Below are 19,807 nucleotides of genomic sequence, written 5' to 3' on the forward strand. Positions count from 1 at the left end.
ATAAACAGGAAATCTGACCGAAGAACCCTGTGAGGCCAGAGGTTTTTTTGGTAGTTGTTGGCGCATCAGCTTCTGTGGCCATAATGCACCTCCCAAGGTTTTTGCAGTACTTTGATCCAAGCCCGAGGTGGGATTCGAACCCGCGACATTTAGATTGCCAGGTAGGCACTTTACCCACCCGGCTAGCCCAGAGTTGGATACATGCTTGCTTGCACCAACCAAGTGAAAAGAACTTCATTACTAAGAGAGAGAGTACACACAGTAAAACATAAAATGGAAACTGACACCCAGCACAGATATTCAGGAGTTAACATATATTAAATTTAGCACAAATAAAGAACATAACCCACAGTGCAGTGGTTCCCAAACTACTGATATCTACGGACCCCTTAAAAAAAAAAAAAAATTGCAAACCCCTATATATATATATATATATATATATATATATATATACACATATATAAAAAAAATATATATATATATGTGTGTGTGTGTGTGTGTGTGTGTGTGTGTATGTACGAACACTGGGTTTTCTGAAAAGAAAATTCAGTTTTATGTTTAAAACAATGTAATTTAATTCTTATTTTTGCATAAATAAAATATATATATATGTACACTGATGAGCCAAAACATTATGACCAGTGAGTTGTTATGCAAATCGAAGCAACTGCAGGTTAAATATGGTGTGTGTGCGGGTCGGGACACAGTATAAAAAACACCTCATACTGAGCTCTGTTAATCAGTGTTATTCTTGTTCTTCAGATGGAAAAGGCAGCGGACTTAAGTGAGTTTGACAAAGGCCAAATTGTAATGTTTGTTTGTTTGGTATTTGGCTTTTAGGAGCATTAGCAACTAAGGCCATATTGCTCCGGGGATATGCGGTGGTCATTCCCTAACCTTTCCGCATCCTCCGTATTTGGTGGTCACGGGCTCGAACCCCGGTCTAATCAAGAAGCATGTGCTACGCACTGCTGCTCCTGCCCACCTGGCTACGGAGGCGCCCCAAATTGTAATGGCCGGATGACTGGGTCAGAGCATATCCAAAATAGCACGGTTGGTGGGCTGCTCACAGTCAGCCTACCGAAAGTGGTCCGAGGAGGGGAACCCCACGAGCCGCTGGCAAGGTGTTGGACTACCATGGCTCATTGATGCTTGAGGTAAGTGAAGGCTCTCCTGGATGGTATGTGGCAACAGAAGGGCGACTGTGGTGCAACTCGCTGGTAATTGGAATGCTGGTCATGGGAGCAATGTATCATCATCATATCAGCCATTTTCAATCCACTGCAGGATGAAGGCCTCTCCAGCAACTTTCCAGTTCCTTCTGTTTTGAGCACTGGCCATCCATTTACTACCCACAAACTCATGAATTTCATCTATCCATCTCCGCCTTTGTCTTCCAGGTTTTCTTCTAGCTCCTCTTCGATACCATTCTGTTATTTTCTTAGTCCATCTGTCATCGTGTCTTCGAGCTATGTGTCCTGCCCAAGACCATTTTAGTTCTTCAGTTTTGATAAGAATGTCCTTTACTTGAGTTTGCTGCCTAATCCATGTGTTTCTCTTCTTATCTAACAGTCTGATTCCCAATATAATTCGTTCCATTCTTCGCTGTGTAGTTCTCAGCTTCTCTTCCATTCTTTTGGTGAGTGCCCAAGTTTCACTTCCATAAGTCATGGTGGGGAGTATACATTGGTTCATTATTTTACGTTTCAGACAAACTGGGATATTGCTCTTCAGTATGTGACTGTATTTCCTGAATGCTATCCATCCAAAATTTATTCTTCTCTTGACTTCCAGCCATTTATCATTATTACAGCTAATTACTTGTCCCAGATAAGTACCCGTCACCACCAAATACGGAGGATGCGGAAAGGTCAGGGAATGACCACTGCACCGGAGCAATATGGCCTTAGTTGCTAATGCTCCTAAAAAAACCAAAAATAACAAATAACCAGATAAGTATATGACTCCACCTTATCAATTACTGCTCCTTCAATCATTATTTCCCTTTCTGTGGCATACTTGTTCATTATTACTTTTGTTTTAGTCATATTCATCTTTAGTCCAAAATCCTTACTAACTGTGCGTAACTGATTAAGATTTTCCTCTAATTCTTTGGGATCGTGGCTTATGACCACAATGTCATCTGCAAATCGTAAATGGTTTAGGTACTCTCCGTTCACGTTGACTCCTTTCTGCGACCAGTCTAATCTGAAAGCTTCCTCAAGGGCAGAAGTAAACAGCTTCGGAGATATTGTGTCTCCTTGTCGAACTCCTTTCTCGATTTTAAATTTCCTACTGTCTTTGTCTAGTCTAATAAAGGAGATAGCACTCTCATATATTTTCTTCAAAATCATAATATGTGGGGTATCTATGCCTTGTCTTTCCAATGCACGAAACATTGCCTTATGCTGTGCGGAGTCAAATGCCTTTTCATAATCCACAAATGCCAGGCATAATGGTGTTTTATATTCATTTGCTTTCTCCATTAGCTGTGATATTACATGAAGGTTATTACATAGTTGAGAATCCTGTCCTAAAGCCAGCTTGCTCTTTCGGTTGATTCTCATCAAGTATACTTTCTAATCTGTTAGTAATGACCCTTGTGAACAACTTGTAGATGTGGGATAACAAGCTAATTGGTCTATAATTTCCAATTTCTTATTTATCTCCTTTCTTATGCAGCAAAACTATGATTGCATTATTCTACTGCTTAGGCATCACACCTTTTCTAAGGCACTTTGTGAAGAGCCTTGCCAGTTTTTGTGTTATGTCTTTTCCTCTCATTTTTAACAACTCTACAGTAACTTCATCTTCCCCCAGGGCTTTCTGATTCTTCATTTTCTTCAATGCATGTTCTACCTCATCAGGAAGAATATCGGGTATGTCTTATGTGTTGCTACTTTGCAATCCATCTTCCCCACTGCTGGCATCATTCCCCTGCTCCTTGTATAATTCTCTATAGTAGTCTTATGCTATTTGAATTATGCTTTCTCTGCTGTTTATACGTACACCATCGCTATCCTTCAGTTTCAGTATCATTTGTCTTTCTGTATTACAGCTCATGGCTGCTGATTTAAATCCTTTGTTTTGCCTTAATGCTTTTTAGCATTAGCATTAGCATTAGTAGAGGCATTTGATGCAAGAAAGCAAGTTTATGCAGCATCAGCCAAAAAAAAAAAAAAAAAACCCACTTCCACTTCACCCCTCTGTTCGTTCAAAATACCTGTCCAGCTGAGCCTTAAACTTATTTAGGCTATCAACCTCCACGACAAGGGATGGAAGTCTGTTCCACCAACCAACCACCTGCTGGCTAAAGGCAAATTTCCGCACGTCTATCCTACATCTGTCTTTCCTCAATTTGAAATTATGCCCTCTCAGGTGATTATTCTGAGCTAGAGGAAAAATCCCGTCAGCATTGAGCATGCTCAAACCATTCAAGGCTTTATACACCTCTATCAGATCACCTCGCTGGTGCCTAGTCTCCAGACACTGTAATTTGCAAAACTTAAGCCTTTCTTCGTAAGAGCACCCCTTTGTTCCATTCACTAATCTTGTTGCCCTTCTCTGTACTCGTTCCAGCAGCTCTATATCCTTCTTGAAATGAGGCCTCCAGACCTGTATACAGTACTCTAGGTGTGGCCTGACCATTGCCTTATACAAGGGAATAATCACCTCCTTATCCCTGCTGGAAAAATTCCTGTATATCATTGACAATACTCCATGAGCTACTCTTGCCGCCCGTCTGCACTGCTCAGAGAACTTCATATCTGCCTGCACAACCACCCCCAAGTCCCTTTCATTCTCTACCACTGTCAGTGTAGTACCACAGAGTTGATATGTTGCTCTGGGGTTGCTGTTTCCCATGTGTAGTACTTTACATTTGTCAATGTTAAACTTCATTTGCCACCTCTCAGCCCATCTGTTCAACCTTTCCAGATCCTGTTGCAGCAGCATAGTGTCAGTAGTGTCCTTGACAACCCTGCCAACCTTTGTATCGTCTGCAAACTTGGACATTAAGCTTGATATACCATCATCAATATCATTTATAAATACAGAAAACAATAATGGACCCAACACTGAGCCCTGAGGGACTCCACTAATAACATTAGTCCACGATGAGCAGTGTCCCTTGATTACCACTCTCTGTCTTCTCCCCCTCAACCACCCCTTTATCCATAGCAGCAATTTGCCTCCAATGTCACACTGCTCCAATTTGTGTAGCAGTCTTCCATGTGCAACAGTATCAAAAGCCTTTCTAAGATCCAAGTATATAATATCAAAGCTATTCCCTGCATCCAGTTCTTTTGTGACTGCATCATAGTATCCAATCAAATTGGTCAGGCAAGACTTCCCCTTAACAAAACCATGCTGTGTCCGAGCTATAACTGAAGTCTTGTCTAAATGATCCTGCAGTGCTTCTTTAACCAGTGCCTCCATTAATTTTCCTGGAACAGAAGTTAAGCTCACAGGTCTATAATTACTTGTGTCAGCCTTTGATCCTCCTTTGTAAATTGGGGTCACATTTGCACATTTCCAGTCTATGGGTACCTCCCCTGAGTCCAAGGAAGCTCTCATAATTATGGCTAAGGGTTTGCTTACTTCCTTTGCTGCCTCCTTTAATATAATTGGATAGATCCCATCCACCCCAGGTGCCTTTCTTGTGTTTATCTTCAACAATTTCTCCTCCACTTTACTCCCAGTTATTTCAAGATTCTGTAGCTTACTGCTAGAGTTGAATACACCTCTGGCATTCCCCTCGCTGAATAACTCCTCATGTGTGAATGTCGATGCAAAATATTCATTGTTTGTTAGCTACCTGAGCAGGATCATCAACAGTTGACCCATCAATATCAAGTGGACCAATCTGATTCATCCCCTTCCTTCTAGAGTTTACATAAGTAAAGAACTCTTTGCTGTTTTTCTTTGCATCCCTTGCCAAGGATTTCTCGTAATCTGCCTTCGCCTGCCTAACCTCCTTTGTAACTTGGTTGCATATCAACTTGTATCTATCATAGGCTTCTGTGTCATGTGTTAATTTGTAAGTATCCCATGCATTTTTCTTCTCTGCCATATGCCTCATTAATTCATCTGACATCCATTTTGGCCTAAACCTTGAACAATATTTCTTAGTTGGTATGTAAAGCCTAGTAGCTTCCAAGATAAGTTCTCTGAATGCTTCCCATTTTGAATTTGCTGTTGGTAACATCATCAGTTGGTCCCACTGTATAGAATTTAAATACTGTCTCAGTCCATCGTAGTCGCCTTTACGGAAGCAATAACCCTACCCTTTACCCCTAATGGTAGTTACCTCTTTGAGTAAATCCCACTTCAGCACACTGTGATTACTGCCACCTAGTGGTTCATTTATCTGCAGATTCTTAATGCATGAAGAATCACCGCTGATAATCAAATCAAAAGTATTACTCCCTCTAGTTGCCTCCCGAACATGCTGATGTAGAAAACAATCATCCAATAAATCCACAAAAGCCCTGCTAGTGTGTGAGTGACCAGCTCCCAAATTCCAGTCAATATCTGGGAAATTAAAATCTCCCATTATAAGACTCTGATTTACTGGCCCACTCTGTTTCCCTGTACAGTTTCTTATTATACTCATCAGAGTCATTAGGCTTATAGCACACTCCTACTCTCAATTTTGATCTCCCAATGCTTATGTCACACCAAACTGACTCAACACTGCACTGTCCAGCGATGTCGACTGGCTTCACTTCCTTGGTTTTTATGTGTTTCTTAACTAATAGCATAACCCCTCCCCCCTTCCTATCCTGTCTATCCTTTCTGTAGACGTTGTACTCCCCAAATTCCAGTTCTGCATCCCTTATATCTGTGTGACACCACGTCTCTGATATCCCAACAATATCTGCCTTTGATGTTTTGAGCAATACCTCAAATTCATCAAATTTATTTACTAAACTCCTAGCATTGGTGTTCACGCAAGTATACCTGCACCTGTTTCTATTCTTAGCTACCCTAACACAACCCATGTGTTTACTTGTACCGCAATGGCTCCCAGCAGTCTCTGAAATATCATGCATCTTGTTTTTCAGGCTTCTGCTCATTCTAATTGAAGCAGTGCAAGAATCTCTTTCACCTCTGCCAGTGGCTACTGTCAATCTATTGGTCTTTGTCTCCCCCCAAGCCAGCAGTTTTCCGACCCACCTAACACTGCCTCGATAGCATCAGCAAATATTCTTGCACCCTTTCTATTTAAGTGTATCCCATTCCTGTAGAAGCAATCTCTCCTGTTAACAAGTACAGTCCAGGCTGAAAAAAATTCTACCCCTTGAGCCTTGCACAATCTTTCCAGGGCCGAATTGATCAACAAGGCTCTCATCATATACTCCCTCCTATCGTGTCTGGGCAGAATTGCAGACACTTTCAAATTCAACCCTAATTCTTGGCTTTTGTTCAACATTGACCTGTACTTGTTAAGTAATTCTGCCGGTCTCCTACTCTTAATATCATTTTCTACTTTTTTCTACTTTTCTTGTGTTAAATCTTCTTATGTCCTCTTTGAGTCTCTTTCTAATGGCTTTGCATAACTCAGTATACTCAATTTTCTCCCTGTCAGTGCTTTTCTTGCTCTTCATTTGTCATCTTCGATTCATCATGACAAGTGTTTCTTGACTAATTTTTTCTTCTTTGGATTTCTTTTTCCCTGTAGGTTTTTTGGTCTTTATCACTTTCAGAAAGTTGTAATATTCTTCATTGATATCTTGGTCCTGAGAAGTCTGCAGAAGCTCAAACTTGTTAAGTTCCAGTACATAATGCTTTTTCTCCTCTTCTGTTATCTCATAGACCTTTGTATTATTTACTCGAGTCAGTTTTTTCCTTTCCTTTCTTACATCTATATCAAGTGTACATCTTACCATTCTGTGATCACTTCCAACATTTACCTTATTCATGACGGTAACATCATTCACAATATATCTTCTGTTAGTGAGGATGAAGTCGATTTCATTAGTAGTTAATCCATTTGGACTCTTCCATGTTCACCCTTTTCTTGAAAAAAAGTGTTCATTACTGACAGTTCTTGAGATTCTGCAAATTCCACAAGTCTTTCACCTCTTTCATTTCTTTCACCAATTCCAAAATTTCCTATAGTTCCCCTTTATGTATTCCCCTTTCCTATAGTTCCCCACAATGTGTCACAACACACATTTATCGAGTGGTCAGATCTTACTTCAGTGATAGATTAATTAAGTTCTGTGCAGGGCACTTAAACTATTCCTCACTTGTTTCCAGAGGATGCTCCCAGGGGTCGGTCTTTGGGCCTCTCCTATGGAACGCAGGGCTGGACCAGTGGTTGGTCAAAGATCACGAGGACACTCTCAAAATAGCTTATGCCGACGATCTGGTTATTGGAGTGGAAGGATGGTCAAGGAGGATAATTGAAGAGCGAATCCAACCCATACTGGATGATCTGTTGGCTTCGGCACAAATGAATAAACTAAAAATCTTTACCAACAAGACAAATTTTGATTTTCCGAACTCATTTGGCATACAATAGATGACAGATTATCATTCTTGCCGCATGCATCAAAACTGTTAGAAAAAATCAGGAACTTCACTTCCATGATTAGAATCTCTAAAAAAGAATGGAGATTGATGAAGAAAACCCGTTCATTATACTATAAGACAATATTCTTACCGATTGTGTCTTATCCCACAAGTGTATGATTCAGAAATGTTATCAAAGTGAAAATACGTACCAAACTGATATCCTCACAACACTGTTCTTTTGGCTATCAACTGTGCTCCTAGAACAGTATTTAATAATGCTTTACAGGTGTAGGTGGTATGATGCCCCTTGACCTGTTTATTATATACAGAGCAATGGCTCATCATTTGAGGAAGGGCCTTGCTATGGAAGTATTGGGGATTTCCTCAAATCCAGCAAACAACTTAAAGGTAGAAAAGACCAGAATTTGAGAGGAACTTGTAAAGGTGTGGCAAATTCGTTGGGATGAAAGTGAGCATGGATTGGTTACTAGGAAATTTGTTCTTAAAGCTGATTTTGAATCAAAGATTCAAGTTTTCCCATGGTTTACACCCTCTATGACCACATTTTATTTACTTACAGGTCATGGTTCCCTCTGTTCTATGCGCTTTTGAAAGACAATTGGAACTTGATCCTTGTTGCACCTGCAGAGGCTTGGAGATGTGGTACCGTATACTTTTCCATTGCGTATTATACTCACAGGTCAGATTGGACCTACAAACTGCAGTTCCAGATCTCACGGAGGCTAATGTAAACATACTTGTGGAAAATAAAACTAATTTCAAGGCATTACAGATTTTCTCCACCTTGGCTTTCAAGAAGAGAATTGAGCTGAGAGTTCAAAATGCAAGGCAATTCACTTAATAGATCTTGAAAATCTAAATTAATACATGGAAATCGGCTTTGGGGCATAGTTGCCTTATTGTGACACGTCACCCAACCTGTAACCACAGTATAACAAAACGGGTGCAATTTCTAGATCTGGTGTGACTAGGACTAGTCTCAGTGACTTCTTGGACGTGGACTTCAGGCGAAATGTGTTCAATGGCTCTGTATACTATCAACATTGCTGTTTTGGACAAAACTGGAGACAAACGAACTTTCTGCCTTTTCTGTGTTGGATATTATCTATTGGACACATCTGATCTGCTTTGGAGACTGAAGCAAGCATGTACTAATTACAATTAAACTACAGCTATGATTTTGTGTAAGTACAGGTGAGGACTTGTAAAGAATTCTTCAGTTTGGGATTTGGTGCCTCTGTAGCCAGGTGGGCAGGAGCAGCAGTGCGTAGTACACGCTTCTTGATTAGACCAGGGTTTGAGCCCGTGCCCACCAAATACGGAGGATGCTGAAAGGTCGGGGAATGACCACTGCATATCCCCGGAGCAATATGGCCTTAGTTGCTAATGCTCCTAAAAACCAAAAATAACAATAACATCAGTTTGGGAGAAGACTTAAAACATAAGGTGCTGTTGGTTGCCGTTGTGTTTGTCTGAGTTGGGCCTTGGCGACAACTAAACGTTTATATTGTAAATAGTGTAGATGATATAATGTTAAAAGCCATACTCGTTTTGGTGCTACTCCAGACCTTGTTTGGACTTGGTACTATTATCATAAACTTAATTAAGTAGTGATAAATGTTAAATTGCTATAATTTAAGCTGTTGTTGTTATTTGGTTTTTAGGAGCATTAGCAACTAAGGCCATATTGCTCCAGGTGTATGTGGTGGTCATTCCCTGACCTTTCTGCATCCTCCGTATTTGGTGGTCATGGGCTTGAACCCCGATCTAATCGAGAAACATGTGCTATGCACTGCTGCTCCTGTCCACCTGGCTATGGAGGTGCCTTATAATTTAAGCATTGAGTGCCATGTTACCTAAAAATAGGTAGTGGTACTACTATGGGTAACTATGCCACTTAATTTTTTATTAATTTATTTATTTATTTATTATTATTTTATTTATTTTTTTATTTTTTTTTTAATTTTTAATAAATAAATTTTTTTGCTGGCTTCCAGGTCTAGGCAACCTGGAAGCAGGATTGCAGGCACCCACCCACTGGTTTTGCACTACCTCTGGTGGGTGCGGGATTTTGTGCACATAAGCACATATAGGACAGTAGACCCAGGGCAGTTTCATCTTGCCTGGGGACGGGCACCAGTTGGCAGCTGCCCAGGTGTTTGCTGCTCCCTGGTGGCAAAGTGGCCTAGAGTTTCTACACCAACACAGAGAACAAAGGTGGAAACGGGTTACTGCCTTGGAGCCACAATGATGCGCACATAGTACATAGAACCCTGCTGAAAATGGGGCTGCTCTGAGTGTCCATGATAACCACGGTTCACCGGCGACAGCGCCTACGATGGGCACGCGAGCATTGAAACTGGACCTTGAGTGATGGGAAGAAGGTCTTCTGGTTCAATGAATCACGTTTTTTGTTGCACCATGTGGACGGCCGGGTATGTGTGCATCGTTTATCTGGGGAAGTGATGGAGCCTGGATGCACGTGGGATGAAAACAAGCCGGTGGTGGCGGTGTCATGCTTTGGGAAATGTTCTGCTGGGATACCCTGGGTCCAGTCATCCATGTGCTGGGCACTTTGACGTCTTCCACTTATCTAAACATCATTGCTGACCAGGTATACCCTTTCATGACAACGGTGCCATCTTTTAGTAGAATAATGCACCATGCTGCACTGCCCGGATTCTTCGAGACTGGTTCGCAGAACATGAGGAAGATTTCTAAGTATTGCCCTGGCCTCTAAATTCCCCAGACATCAATCCCATCGACCATCTGTGGTTTGTGTTGTAACAGCAACTCCGATCTGCAGCATATCAACTAGGAACCTTACAGGTCCGTAATTTATACGCAATCCATTTTGTACTACAGTATACAGTATTTTTTATGAAATTATTGTTCAGATACAGACATTCAGATATTGTTCAGCTTTTCTGTCGCAACACCCATAAATATAATTATGTTTATGGGTGTTGCGACAGAAAAGCATTCTTTTTATAAAACAGTGAAAAATGTGTTCTATGTTTTCTAGGAATTGCAGTCCTCGTCTGAAAATATATGGTAATTGTTTTTAATCAGAACCCATGAAAATGTGCATGACTTTGAGTAAAACAGTAATAGAAATCTGAAATTCATGCATAACATTCTTTATTGTCTATCATTTACTTAATTTGTCACAAAAGGTGTTAAATAATCATCATTGTGATCACAACATAATGCACGATGAAGTGTTTCAAAACATGCCATTATTTCCAACATGCTGCAGGCATGTTGAAAGTAACATTGGAAATAATGTTGCTTTTCGGTTTTTCATTTATTGATGTAAGTTTTGTCTTTGACATAGCCCCACAGAAATGTCTAGTGGCAACAATTCTGGTGGTCGTGTTGATCATATTGCATTTGGAATATTCATTTTGAAATTATGCACTCTCTGAACAAGAGGAATAGTTTAGTAGTAGACACGTGTGAATTGTGACTTGTTGCACTGCCCTGCTAAAACCACACTTCAACAGTCTCTTCCTTAATGAACTGTCCCAGAAGTTCATGGATGTCAATACACTGCTGAGAGATTGTAGATTACGTGAGACAGAAAAGCCCAACAATTCAGTGGTATCTCATTGTAGACATTGTAGACTGCACTCCAGTCTTCACAAGGTGTGTGGGAGTTTCATGTATTGTTGTGATTTTGTATACACCATAGATGAGTATTAATGTTTACATTTAATGTTTATATACTCTGGCAGTGAGCTAAACTCTGGTACTGAGCAAGATGATATTGTAATAACTGAGAGGAAAGTGGAGGAGAAATTGTTGTTTCGTGGACATAAGGAAGGCACCTGGGGTGGATGGGATCTGTCCAGTTATATTAAAGGAGGCAGCAAAGGAGGTAAGCAGACCCTTAGCCATAATTATGAAAGCTTCCTTGGACTCAGGGGAGGTACCCATGGACTGGAGATATGCAAATGTGACCCCAATTTACAAGGGGGGGGATCAAAGGGCGACATAAGTAATTATAGACCTGTTAGTTTAACTTCTGTTCCAGGAGAATTAATGGAGGCACTGGTTAAAGAAGCACTGCAGGATCATCTAGACAAAACTTCAGTTATAGCTCGGACATAGCATGGTTTTGTTAAGGGGAAGTCTTGTCTGACCAGTTTGATTGGATACTATGATGTAGTCACAAAGCAACTGGATGCAGGGAATAACTTTGATATCATATATTTGCATCTTAGAAAGGTTTTTGATACTGTTGCACAGGGAAAACTGCTGCATAAATTGAAGAAGTGCGGCATTGGAGGCAAATTGCTGCTATGGATAAAGGGATGTTTGAGTGGGAGAAGACAGAGTGGTAATCAATGGACTCTGCTCTTCGTGGACTAATGTTATTAGTGGAGTCCCCCAGGGTTCGGTATTGAGTCCATTGTTGTTTTCTGTATTTTTAAATGATATTGATAATGGTATATCAAGCTTAATGTCCAAGTTTGCAGACGATACGAAGGTTGGCAGGGTTGTTAATGACTCTAATGACAGTATGCTGCTGCGACAGGATCTAGAAAAGTTGAGCAGATGGGCTCAGAGGTGGCAAATGAAGTTTAACATTGACAAATGTAAAATACTACATATGGGAAGTAGTAACCCAAGAGTAACGTATCAACTCTGTGGTACTACACTGACAGTGGTAGAGAATGAAAAGGACCTGGGGAAATTGTTTTCTGAGCAGTGCAGATGGTCTGCAAGAGTAGCTCATTGTGTCTTGTGAATGATATACAGGAATTTTTCTAGCAGGGATAAGGAGGTGATTATTCCCTTGTATAAGGCAATAGTCAGGCTGCACCTTGAGTACTGTATACAGGTCTGGAGGCCTCATTTTAAGAAGGATGTAGATCTGTTGGAATGAATACAGAGAAGGGCAACAAGATTAGTGAATGGAACAAAGGGTTGCTCTTATGAAGAAAGGCTTAAGTTTTGCAGATTACAGTGTTTGGAGACTAGACACGTGCAAGGTGATTTGATTGAGGTGTATAAAGCCTTGAATGGTTTGAGCATGCTAAATGCTGATGGGATTCTTGCTCTTGCTCAGAATAATCACCCGAGAGGGCATAAATTCAAATTGAGGAAAAACAGTTGTATGATAGGTGTGCAGAAGTTTGCCTTTAGCCAGTGGGTAATTGATTGGTAGAACAGACTTCCATCTTTTGTTGTGGAAGTTGATAGCCTAAATAAATTTAAGGCTGAGCTGGACAGGTAATTCGAACGAATGGAGGGGTGAAATGGGAAAGTTTTTTTTTTTTTTTTTTTTTTTTTGGCTGATGCTTCATAAGCTTGCTTTCTTGCATCGTATGCTAATACCCAGTCATATGAAACCAGGCCTTGATGGAAAAGGATGTCCAGTCTAACATCTGAACATCTGAGAGTCTTCATTTATTTTTTCTAGTAACCAACAACAGTAATGGCTTCATTTTCCACAGTCTGATACAAAAATGGTGCACAATGTGTACTTTATATGGAAACAGCTTTAATTTCCTCACGAGGGCATTATAACTGCAGTATGACATTCCCTTAGCCATTTAAATTATTCAGTATGACTGTGTCAAGGTAAAACATACAGTCCTGTATGCTGAATACTAATTTTGAATATTGCTTTGCATTGTGCATGCACATTTGTAGTTTTACAGGTTCACCATGCACAGAATAAAGAATGTTACTTGTCAATTTCATGTCTCTTGAAGTTATCTGAATTTCAATGAATTCTCATTTAAAAAAAAAGCACTCCATATTAAAAGCTGGAAACATGTTTTGATTCTTTCAGAAAGTCTGTTTCATTTTTGTTTTCTTCATTATCATTATCCCAGATTATTAGTTTTTCATATGCTGTTAATGAAATCTAGTTGTTTTTCTTAGTGTAAGAAAATGATTTCTCTTCAGCTGCTTAGTAACTTATTCCATTGTTCTTTTAATTTTGTGCATTTTATTATGCAAAGAGTGTGAGGATATTAAGCATAAATTTAGTGTTCTAATAGGTGAATATGAGAGCTTAAAGAATAGTTGTGCCCTTTAAGGAATTAAATTCATTAAGGAACCCATCAAGAACTCAGCTGCCCAATTCAATGTTGAACATACATTGGTGCAACAGACAACAGTGGAATATCCAGAGGCAGAGTGATGATGAACCCACAGGAAGTAGCAGTTGTTCATTCTCTCTGATAATTTGAATTCTTCCTTAAATTTATTTAAACTACCCACTTCCACAACACCAGATGATAATTTCTTCCAACAGTCAGCTATTCTCTGGCTGAAAGCAAATTTTCTCATATCTCTCCTGTCCCCCTCCTTTTTCAATTTAAGTTTATGTTAAATATAAATTTAATCTGTTAGTTTACGTAATCCATTCAAAGCCTTAAACAGCTCAGTCAGATCTTCTTGCAGGTGCCTAGTTTCCAGATGCTGCAATTTGCAAAATTTTCTAAGGGTACTCTTTTGTTCCCCCCTCAATCTCATTGTTCTTCTTTGTGCCCATTCCAACAGATCCATATCCTTCCTAAATGAGGATTCCAGACTTGTGTGTAGCACTCAAAATGCAGCCTAACAATTGCCTTATATGATGGGATAACCTCTTTGTCTCTGTATATTAAAATTCCTGTATATTAATGACAAAACCACATGAGCTGTCCTAGCCTGTCTGCACTGCTCAGAAAACTTCATGTTGGACTGTATAAATAACCCAAAAACCCATTTTTCTCAACTACTTTGAGTGTGATACCACCTAATTGGTATGTTATTCTGTGACTACCACTGACCATGTACAGAGCTTTGCATTGATCAGTGTGAAACATCAATTACCACTTCTCAGATCTTCATCAATTAACCACTCTGCCAACCTTTGTATCATCTGCAAACTTAGGCAGTAACCTGTGCATTTGCCAATATTGTTTATAAATACTGGAATTCCCTGACTTACATAATACTCGATTTACAGAAATTCAACTTTATGCAAGTTTTTGCCGGCCGATGCAAACTTAAAATAAATCGTGGAAATGTATTTTGCATCCCACAGGTGTAAATGGAGGTATTGTGTTGTGAAAATATCATTATGTGAACCCAATAACACAGTTTTTTTCTTTTTCTTTTTTTGTAATTCATTCCGAGTCCTTGGAAGTTGAAAAATTTGCTATATTACTAAGCCGTTTATCTCTCTAAAAGGTCATATTTATAATGGAAATTGTGCTACGCTTTCATCGTTATCATATGATTCTGTTATAAGAATCAATTTTGAACGCCTTGGTGATTTTTTTTTCTTTTCTAAAACACGTTTCTGGAGGTCACAACCATAAAACAATAAAAACAATTTGCACTTTCTGGTTTATTGAGCCTTTCTGTTAGTGCATCTAATTATAAACGGGTAGTAAACTTGATCTTATTGCATTTGCGATGATACCGATAACTGCAATTGTGCGGGTTTTTATGCTATTGTGCTGAAATGTGTTCCCCTTCACTGAAATATTCAATCATATAAAAAACATTTTCAGAAAATTCTCTTCATTCCTATTTATGTAGTACAATGATGAAGGGAAAGGGACCAACAGAAAGTGCAAGTGCTGGCAGTGCCAGGAAACGAAACAAAATTGATTTAGAAATGAAGATGAAAATGATTAAGTACGAAGCAGGACAAAGCTTGTCATCTATTGCAAGGGAATTAGGTCTTGCTGCTTCAACAGTGAATGCTATTTTTAAGGACAGTGCTTGTATAAAAGAACATGTCAAAGGATCAACGCACTTAGGATCAACAGTGATCACAAAGCAGCATTCAGGTGCTATATCAAAGGTGGAACAGCTGTTAATAATATGGATGGAAAATCAGATTTAGAAAAAATTCCGGATTGAATGTACATTGCCAAAGAGGGAAATACAATGGCAGGTTTCAAGGCATCAAAAGATAGGGCCATGCTCTTGCTTGGGGCTAATGCAGTGGGAGAGTACAGATTAAAACCACTGCTTGTGTACCATTCTGGAAATCCTTGTGCATTTAAGGGCATCAATAAAGCCACCATACCTGTGCATTTCCGATCGAACCAGAGAGCATGGATAACAATATCTCTCTTTGAGGATTGGTTTAAATGCTGCTTCATTCCTGAGGTTGAAAATTATTGTAAAGACTACGACGTTCCTTTCAAGATTTTGCTTCTATTAGGTGATGCTCCTGGACATCCTACACATCTAGACAAGTTCAATTCGAACGCGAGAGTCATATTTCTACTGCCAAAAACGACTTTACTCATCCATTCTATGGATCAGGGTGTTATTTTCGAATTTAAAAGCATACTATTTACACACAACATTTTCTCAGGCATTGTCTGCAGTAGACTTTGAGAAAAATTTTATGTTAAGAGACTTGGAAATCTTACAATATTTACCACGCCATCTTAAAAATTAATCAGGCCTGGGTGGAAATTACTAAAAGTTGTTTAAATGGTGCATGGAAGAAAATATGCCCACGGCACATAAAAGGCTTCGAAGGATTTGAAAAAGATGAATCGTATGAAGAGGTTACAGATAAGATTGTAAAAGTTGCAGAGCTACTTCAGTTGGAGATTGATGCCAATGACGTGGAGGAGTTAATCGAGTAAAAAAACAAGGAATTATCTAACGAAGAACTTATTGACTTGCAGGCAGCGATAGTGAAAGAAGAAAATGCTGATGAAGCTCAAGATGAACCAAATGAGAAACCAAGACGCTTTATCACCAGAGAGATGGCAGTGGCATTTCATGAAATTGCATCGGCAATGATGAGGTTTGAGAAGATGGATCCTGACAGCGAACGATTCTTAAAAGTTAACAGAGGAGTGAATGATATGTTTGCTTGCTACAAAGAATTTTACAATGAAAAGAAAAAAGTTACCGTGCAGTCATCCGTTAATATGTTCTTTCATAAGGTTTGGCGGCCAATCCCTTCTAAATCTCCACAGCGGTGTACTTATCAGCTGAAGATGTCGATTCTGGCAGCGATACTTGAGAGGTAAAACTTATTGACATAACGTCTCCTCTTTTTTTGTAATTTTATGATTTTGAAATTTTTTTAAATTGCACGCTTTTCTAATTTTTCCTGCACATGAGATAAAAAATTGAATAAATGCAATAAATAATTCTATTTACATGTTCATCGAACATTTCCTTTTTGATTCAGTCAGTTCAGCGAGCACAGTTGCGAGTGCTGCACAAGCATGGGGGAAATTCCAATTTACGTAGCGTTGTGCGGAACACAACCCTTACATAAGTCGGGGAATTCCTGTATTGAAAACAGTAAAGGTTTCAACACTAAACTATGAAGGACTGCACCAATAATATTAGTCCATGAACAGGAGTGCCCATTTATAACCACCCTATGTCTTCTGCCACACAGCATCCATCACTTTATCCATAGCAGTAACTTGCTCCCTAATGTTGCACTGCTCCAATTTGCGCAACAATCTTTCATGTGGAAAAGTGTCAAAAGCTTTACTGAAATCTAAGTACAGGTAACCCTTGTATAACATGGTAGTTAGGTTCCTTTGCACTACATGAAAAGTTAGGTTCTCATGTAGTGCAAATCCGCATTACATGGGACTAAGAACCTATACAAAAAGGGAGTTACGTGACGTGATAGAGACAAATGGAAGTTATTTTTGAAATCAGCATTAGAAAATCATAAAATGATTCAGAGACCCTCTTCTGAGAAAATATGACAGAATTTTTTTCAAAATGCAGAGTAGCGTTATCTATTTCTACTTATTGATAATGATATCATTCTTATTATTCTCTATTTCTTTCAGCATGAAGATGTTTCCCTTTCAATGTTTGACTATCTTGTTCAAGAAAATTCCTTGCACCCTGTTTTTCATCAGTGCGGTATTGATAAGGATGAATTTATCTTTATCAAGAAGTTAATAAGTGGATCAAAGGTATTGGTTTAAGTTTAAGTTGTGCTGCTTTTATATATACAGTTTTATACATAAGTGAAGTTTCCAAAAATAGAAATTTTTTGCTGTACCCCTAGCAATAACCACAGTTGTGATCAGTCTTACACAGATCTGCATTGAGGGCTAAATTGCGAAATTTTCTAGTTCTCTCATCCATTAAAATTTGCAGTCTTTATTATATTTCATTTATCTATGGTATTAACACAAAACAATAATTAAATTTTTCAATAGAAATATGTGAGTCAGTATATATATATATATATTTTTTTTTTATTCTGATTTTCTATTGAAAATATTTTTTTCAAAAGAAATATGGGAGTGGTCTGTATTTTATTTTTTATTCTGGTTTTGAAGGTATATACTGTTTTTTCCTAGAATCCTCAGTTCACAGATTGGGTTCAGCAGAATTGTGACAAGTTCCCAACCTGTATAATGTGATTGATGTGGTTGCACATCAGTAAACATCTTAAAATGAATTCTCACATGCTATAACAGCGTCTTTTATTTTTATTTAATTTCTAATAAGGGTAACAGATGTTTTGGAAATGAAACTGTGCTCTTACCAATATAAGGAAAAATAAAAGAATAATGATTGTTTCTGAGAATTTTTGGTACTTTGCTAACTTCTATCAAAATCATTAGGTGATCTGAATGCTGATCACAAATTTTTAATATTATTTCATTCCATCATAAAGTATTATTTTGAGGCATGAATTGCTTTTGAATAAATTAATTATTCACAATTTTGAAATTGTGGGTTATAAATATTCATAAAATAGATTAATAAATCATTTGCATTGCATTATTATGAACTGTTTTCGACAGTTCTTTTAAAGTTGATTTTTATTTTTCATGCACTTAGATTTTGGTTTATCTGTTTATATTAGTTAAACTGCTAAGAAGTTCTGGAGTGTAGAGTTTTCTAGATCTTGCTGCAGTGGTCAGTTTCTAGACTATTATAGAAATTGCCAGAAAAATTTCACCTGCTCTCTGCATTGTCAGGTCGATATAATAAAGGAAACTTTCCAGACAGCTCAATCAATCAGTCAGTACTAATGTTCTTACTTATTCATAAACTCCTGTTCTTTTTAGTTTTTGATATCAGTTGAAGTTGCTTGTACTTTTAAATGTCATGTCAGTGCATTAAGTATCTGGTCATTCCTTTGACAGTCACTGTTTTGACAGTCTCTTTTGGGACTAACCAGTTGCTAATCAGCTAGTGGGTGTCTGGTGACAGCACACAGAGAAAACAGAATTGTTTGATATGAACTACCATGCAGTATACAAAATCAATTTTCAGAATCATAGTCTAGCTCAGTGGTTTTCAACCTTTTTTTTAATAACGGCACCCATAAGTAATTTATTTTATTTTGCAGCACCCCTACTCAATTTTCTCAATATATATAATATTAAAAATATTATATAAATATAAATAATATAATTATTTAAAATATAAATAATATAATTATTTAAAATATAAATAATATAAATATAAATTTAAATATAAATAAATATAAATTTAAAATATAAATAATATAATTATAAAAATTACATTTCATAATACAAATTATATATATACAGTATATAATTTTATTCTTTGTATAGAGGTACTAAGTAAATATCAATTATAGATCACCACAAAATTAAAAAGATACTGTACACCTTTTTATAATGAAATAAATATATAAATTAAAAAATAATAATAAGTTTAAGTAACTTAAACCCAAATTACGTGGCACCCCTGGAATGTTGTTGTGGCGCCCTAAGGTGCCGCGGCACCCCAGTTGAAAACCACTGCTCTAGCTTAAGACAACTGTTGAAAGTAGTGCAATACCAAGGCAACTAATTACAAAGTCAAGTGTTCTGCTGTGGAAATTAAGACCATTCCATTGTCTGTGTAGTTTAATTTGCTTGCAAAAATAAATGAAAGGACAAGACAGCCATTATAAATGTTTATAGTTATAAGTTCAGTTGTTTGTACTCAATATTTATTGACACTGGATCCTCTAAAACTTAACTACCAGTTACACCTTTTTAAAATTCAGCACCTTCAATCTCCAAGGATGCCAGATTTTAAAGAGTTACCATAATAAATTGAACGCAAACTTGATATCATGTAGTATTATTGCTGTGTAACTGGTGTATTGATAAAAACATTCAAATTTTAATTATTTACTAGGGGGCTTTGCCCCTGCATACGTAAAATGTAGAGGTATGTATACACCTGTTGAAACGCACTAATCGATATCTAATCAGCAAATGACCTATGCAGTTATTTACCTGTGCATTTGTAGTGATGTAATTGCTCTGCCCACTTG

The 19,807-nt window shown here is 38.1% G+C and overlaps 1 protein-coding gene across 1 annotated transcript in view; it reads left to right on the forward strand.

Moving 5' to 3' along the window:
- LOC150085854 (deoxynucleoside triphosphate triphosphohydrolase SAMHD1-like) overlaps window positions 1-19,807 on the forward strand; it is a 207,060-nt gene that overhangs the window by 48,428 nt on the left and 138,825 nt on the right. Inside the window, exon 4 of the mRNA XM_090374716.1 lies at window positions 17,343-17,471. Coding sequence (XP_090230842.1) covers window positions 17,343-17,471 — 129 coding nt within the window. The remainder of the gene's footprint in view (window positions 1-17,342; window positions 17,472-19,807) is intronic.

This window comes from Mastigoproctus giganteus, chromosome 5, assembly GCF_048544385.1.
Source record: "Mastigoproctus giganteus isolate SK-2022 chromosome 5, ASM4854438v1, whole genome shotgun sequence".
Classification (NCBI taxonomy): domain Eukaryota; kingdom Metazoa; phylum Arthropoda; class Arachnida; order Uropygi; family Thelyphonidae; genus Mastigoproctus; species Mastigoproctus giganteus.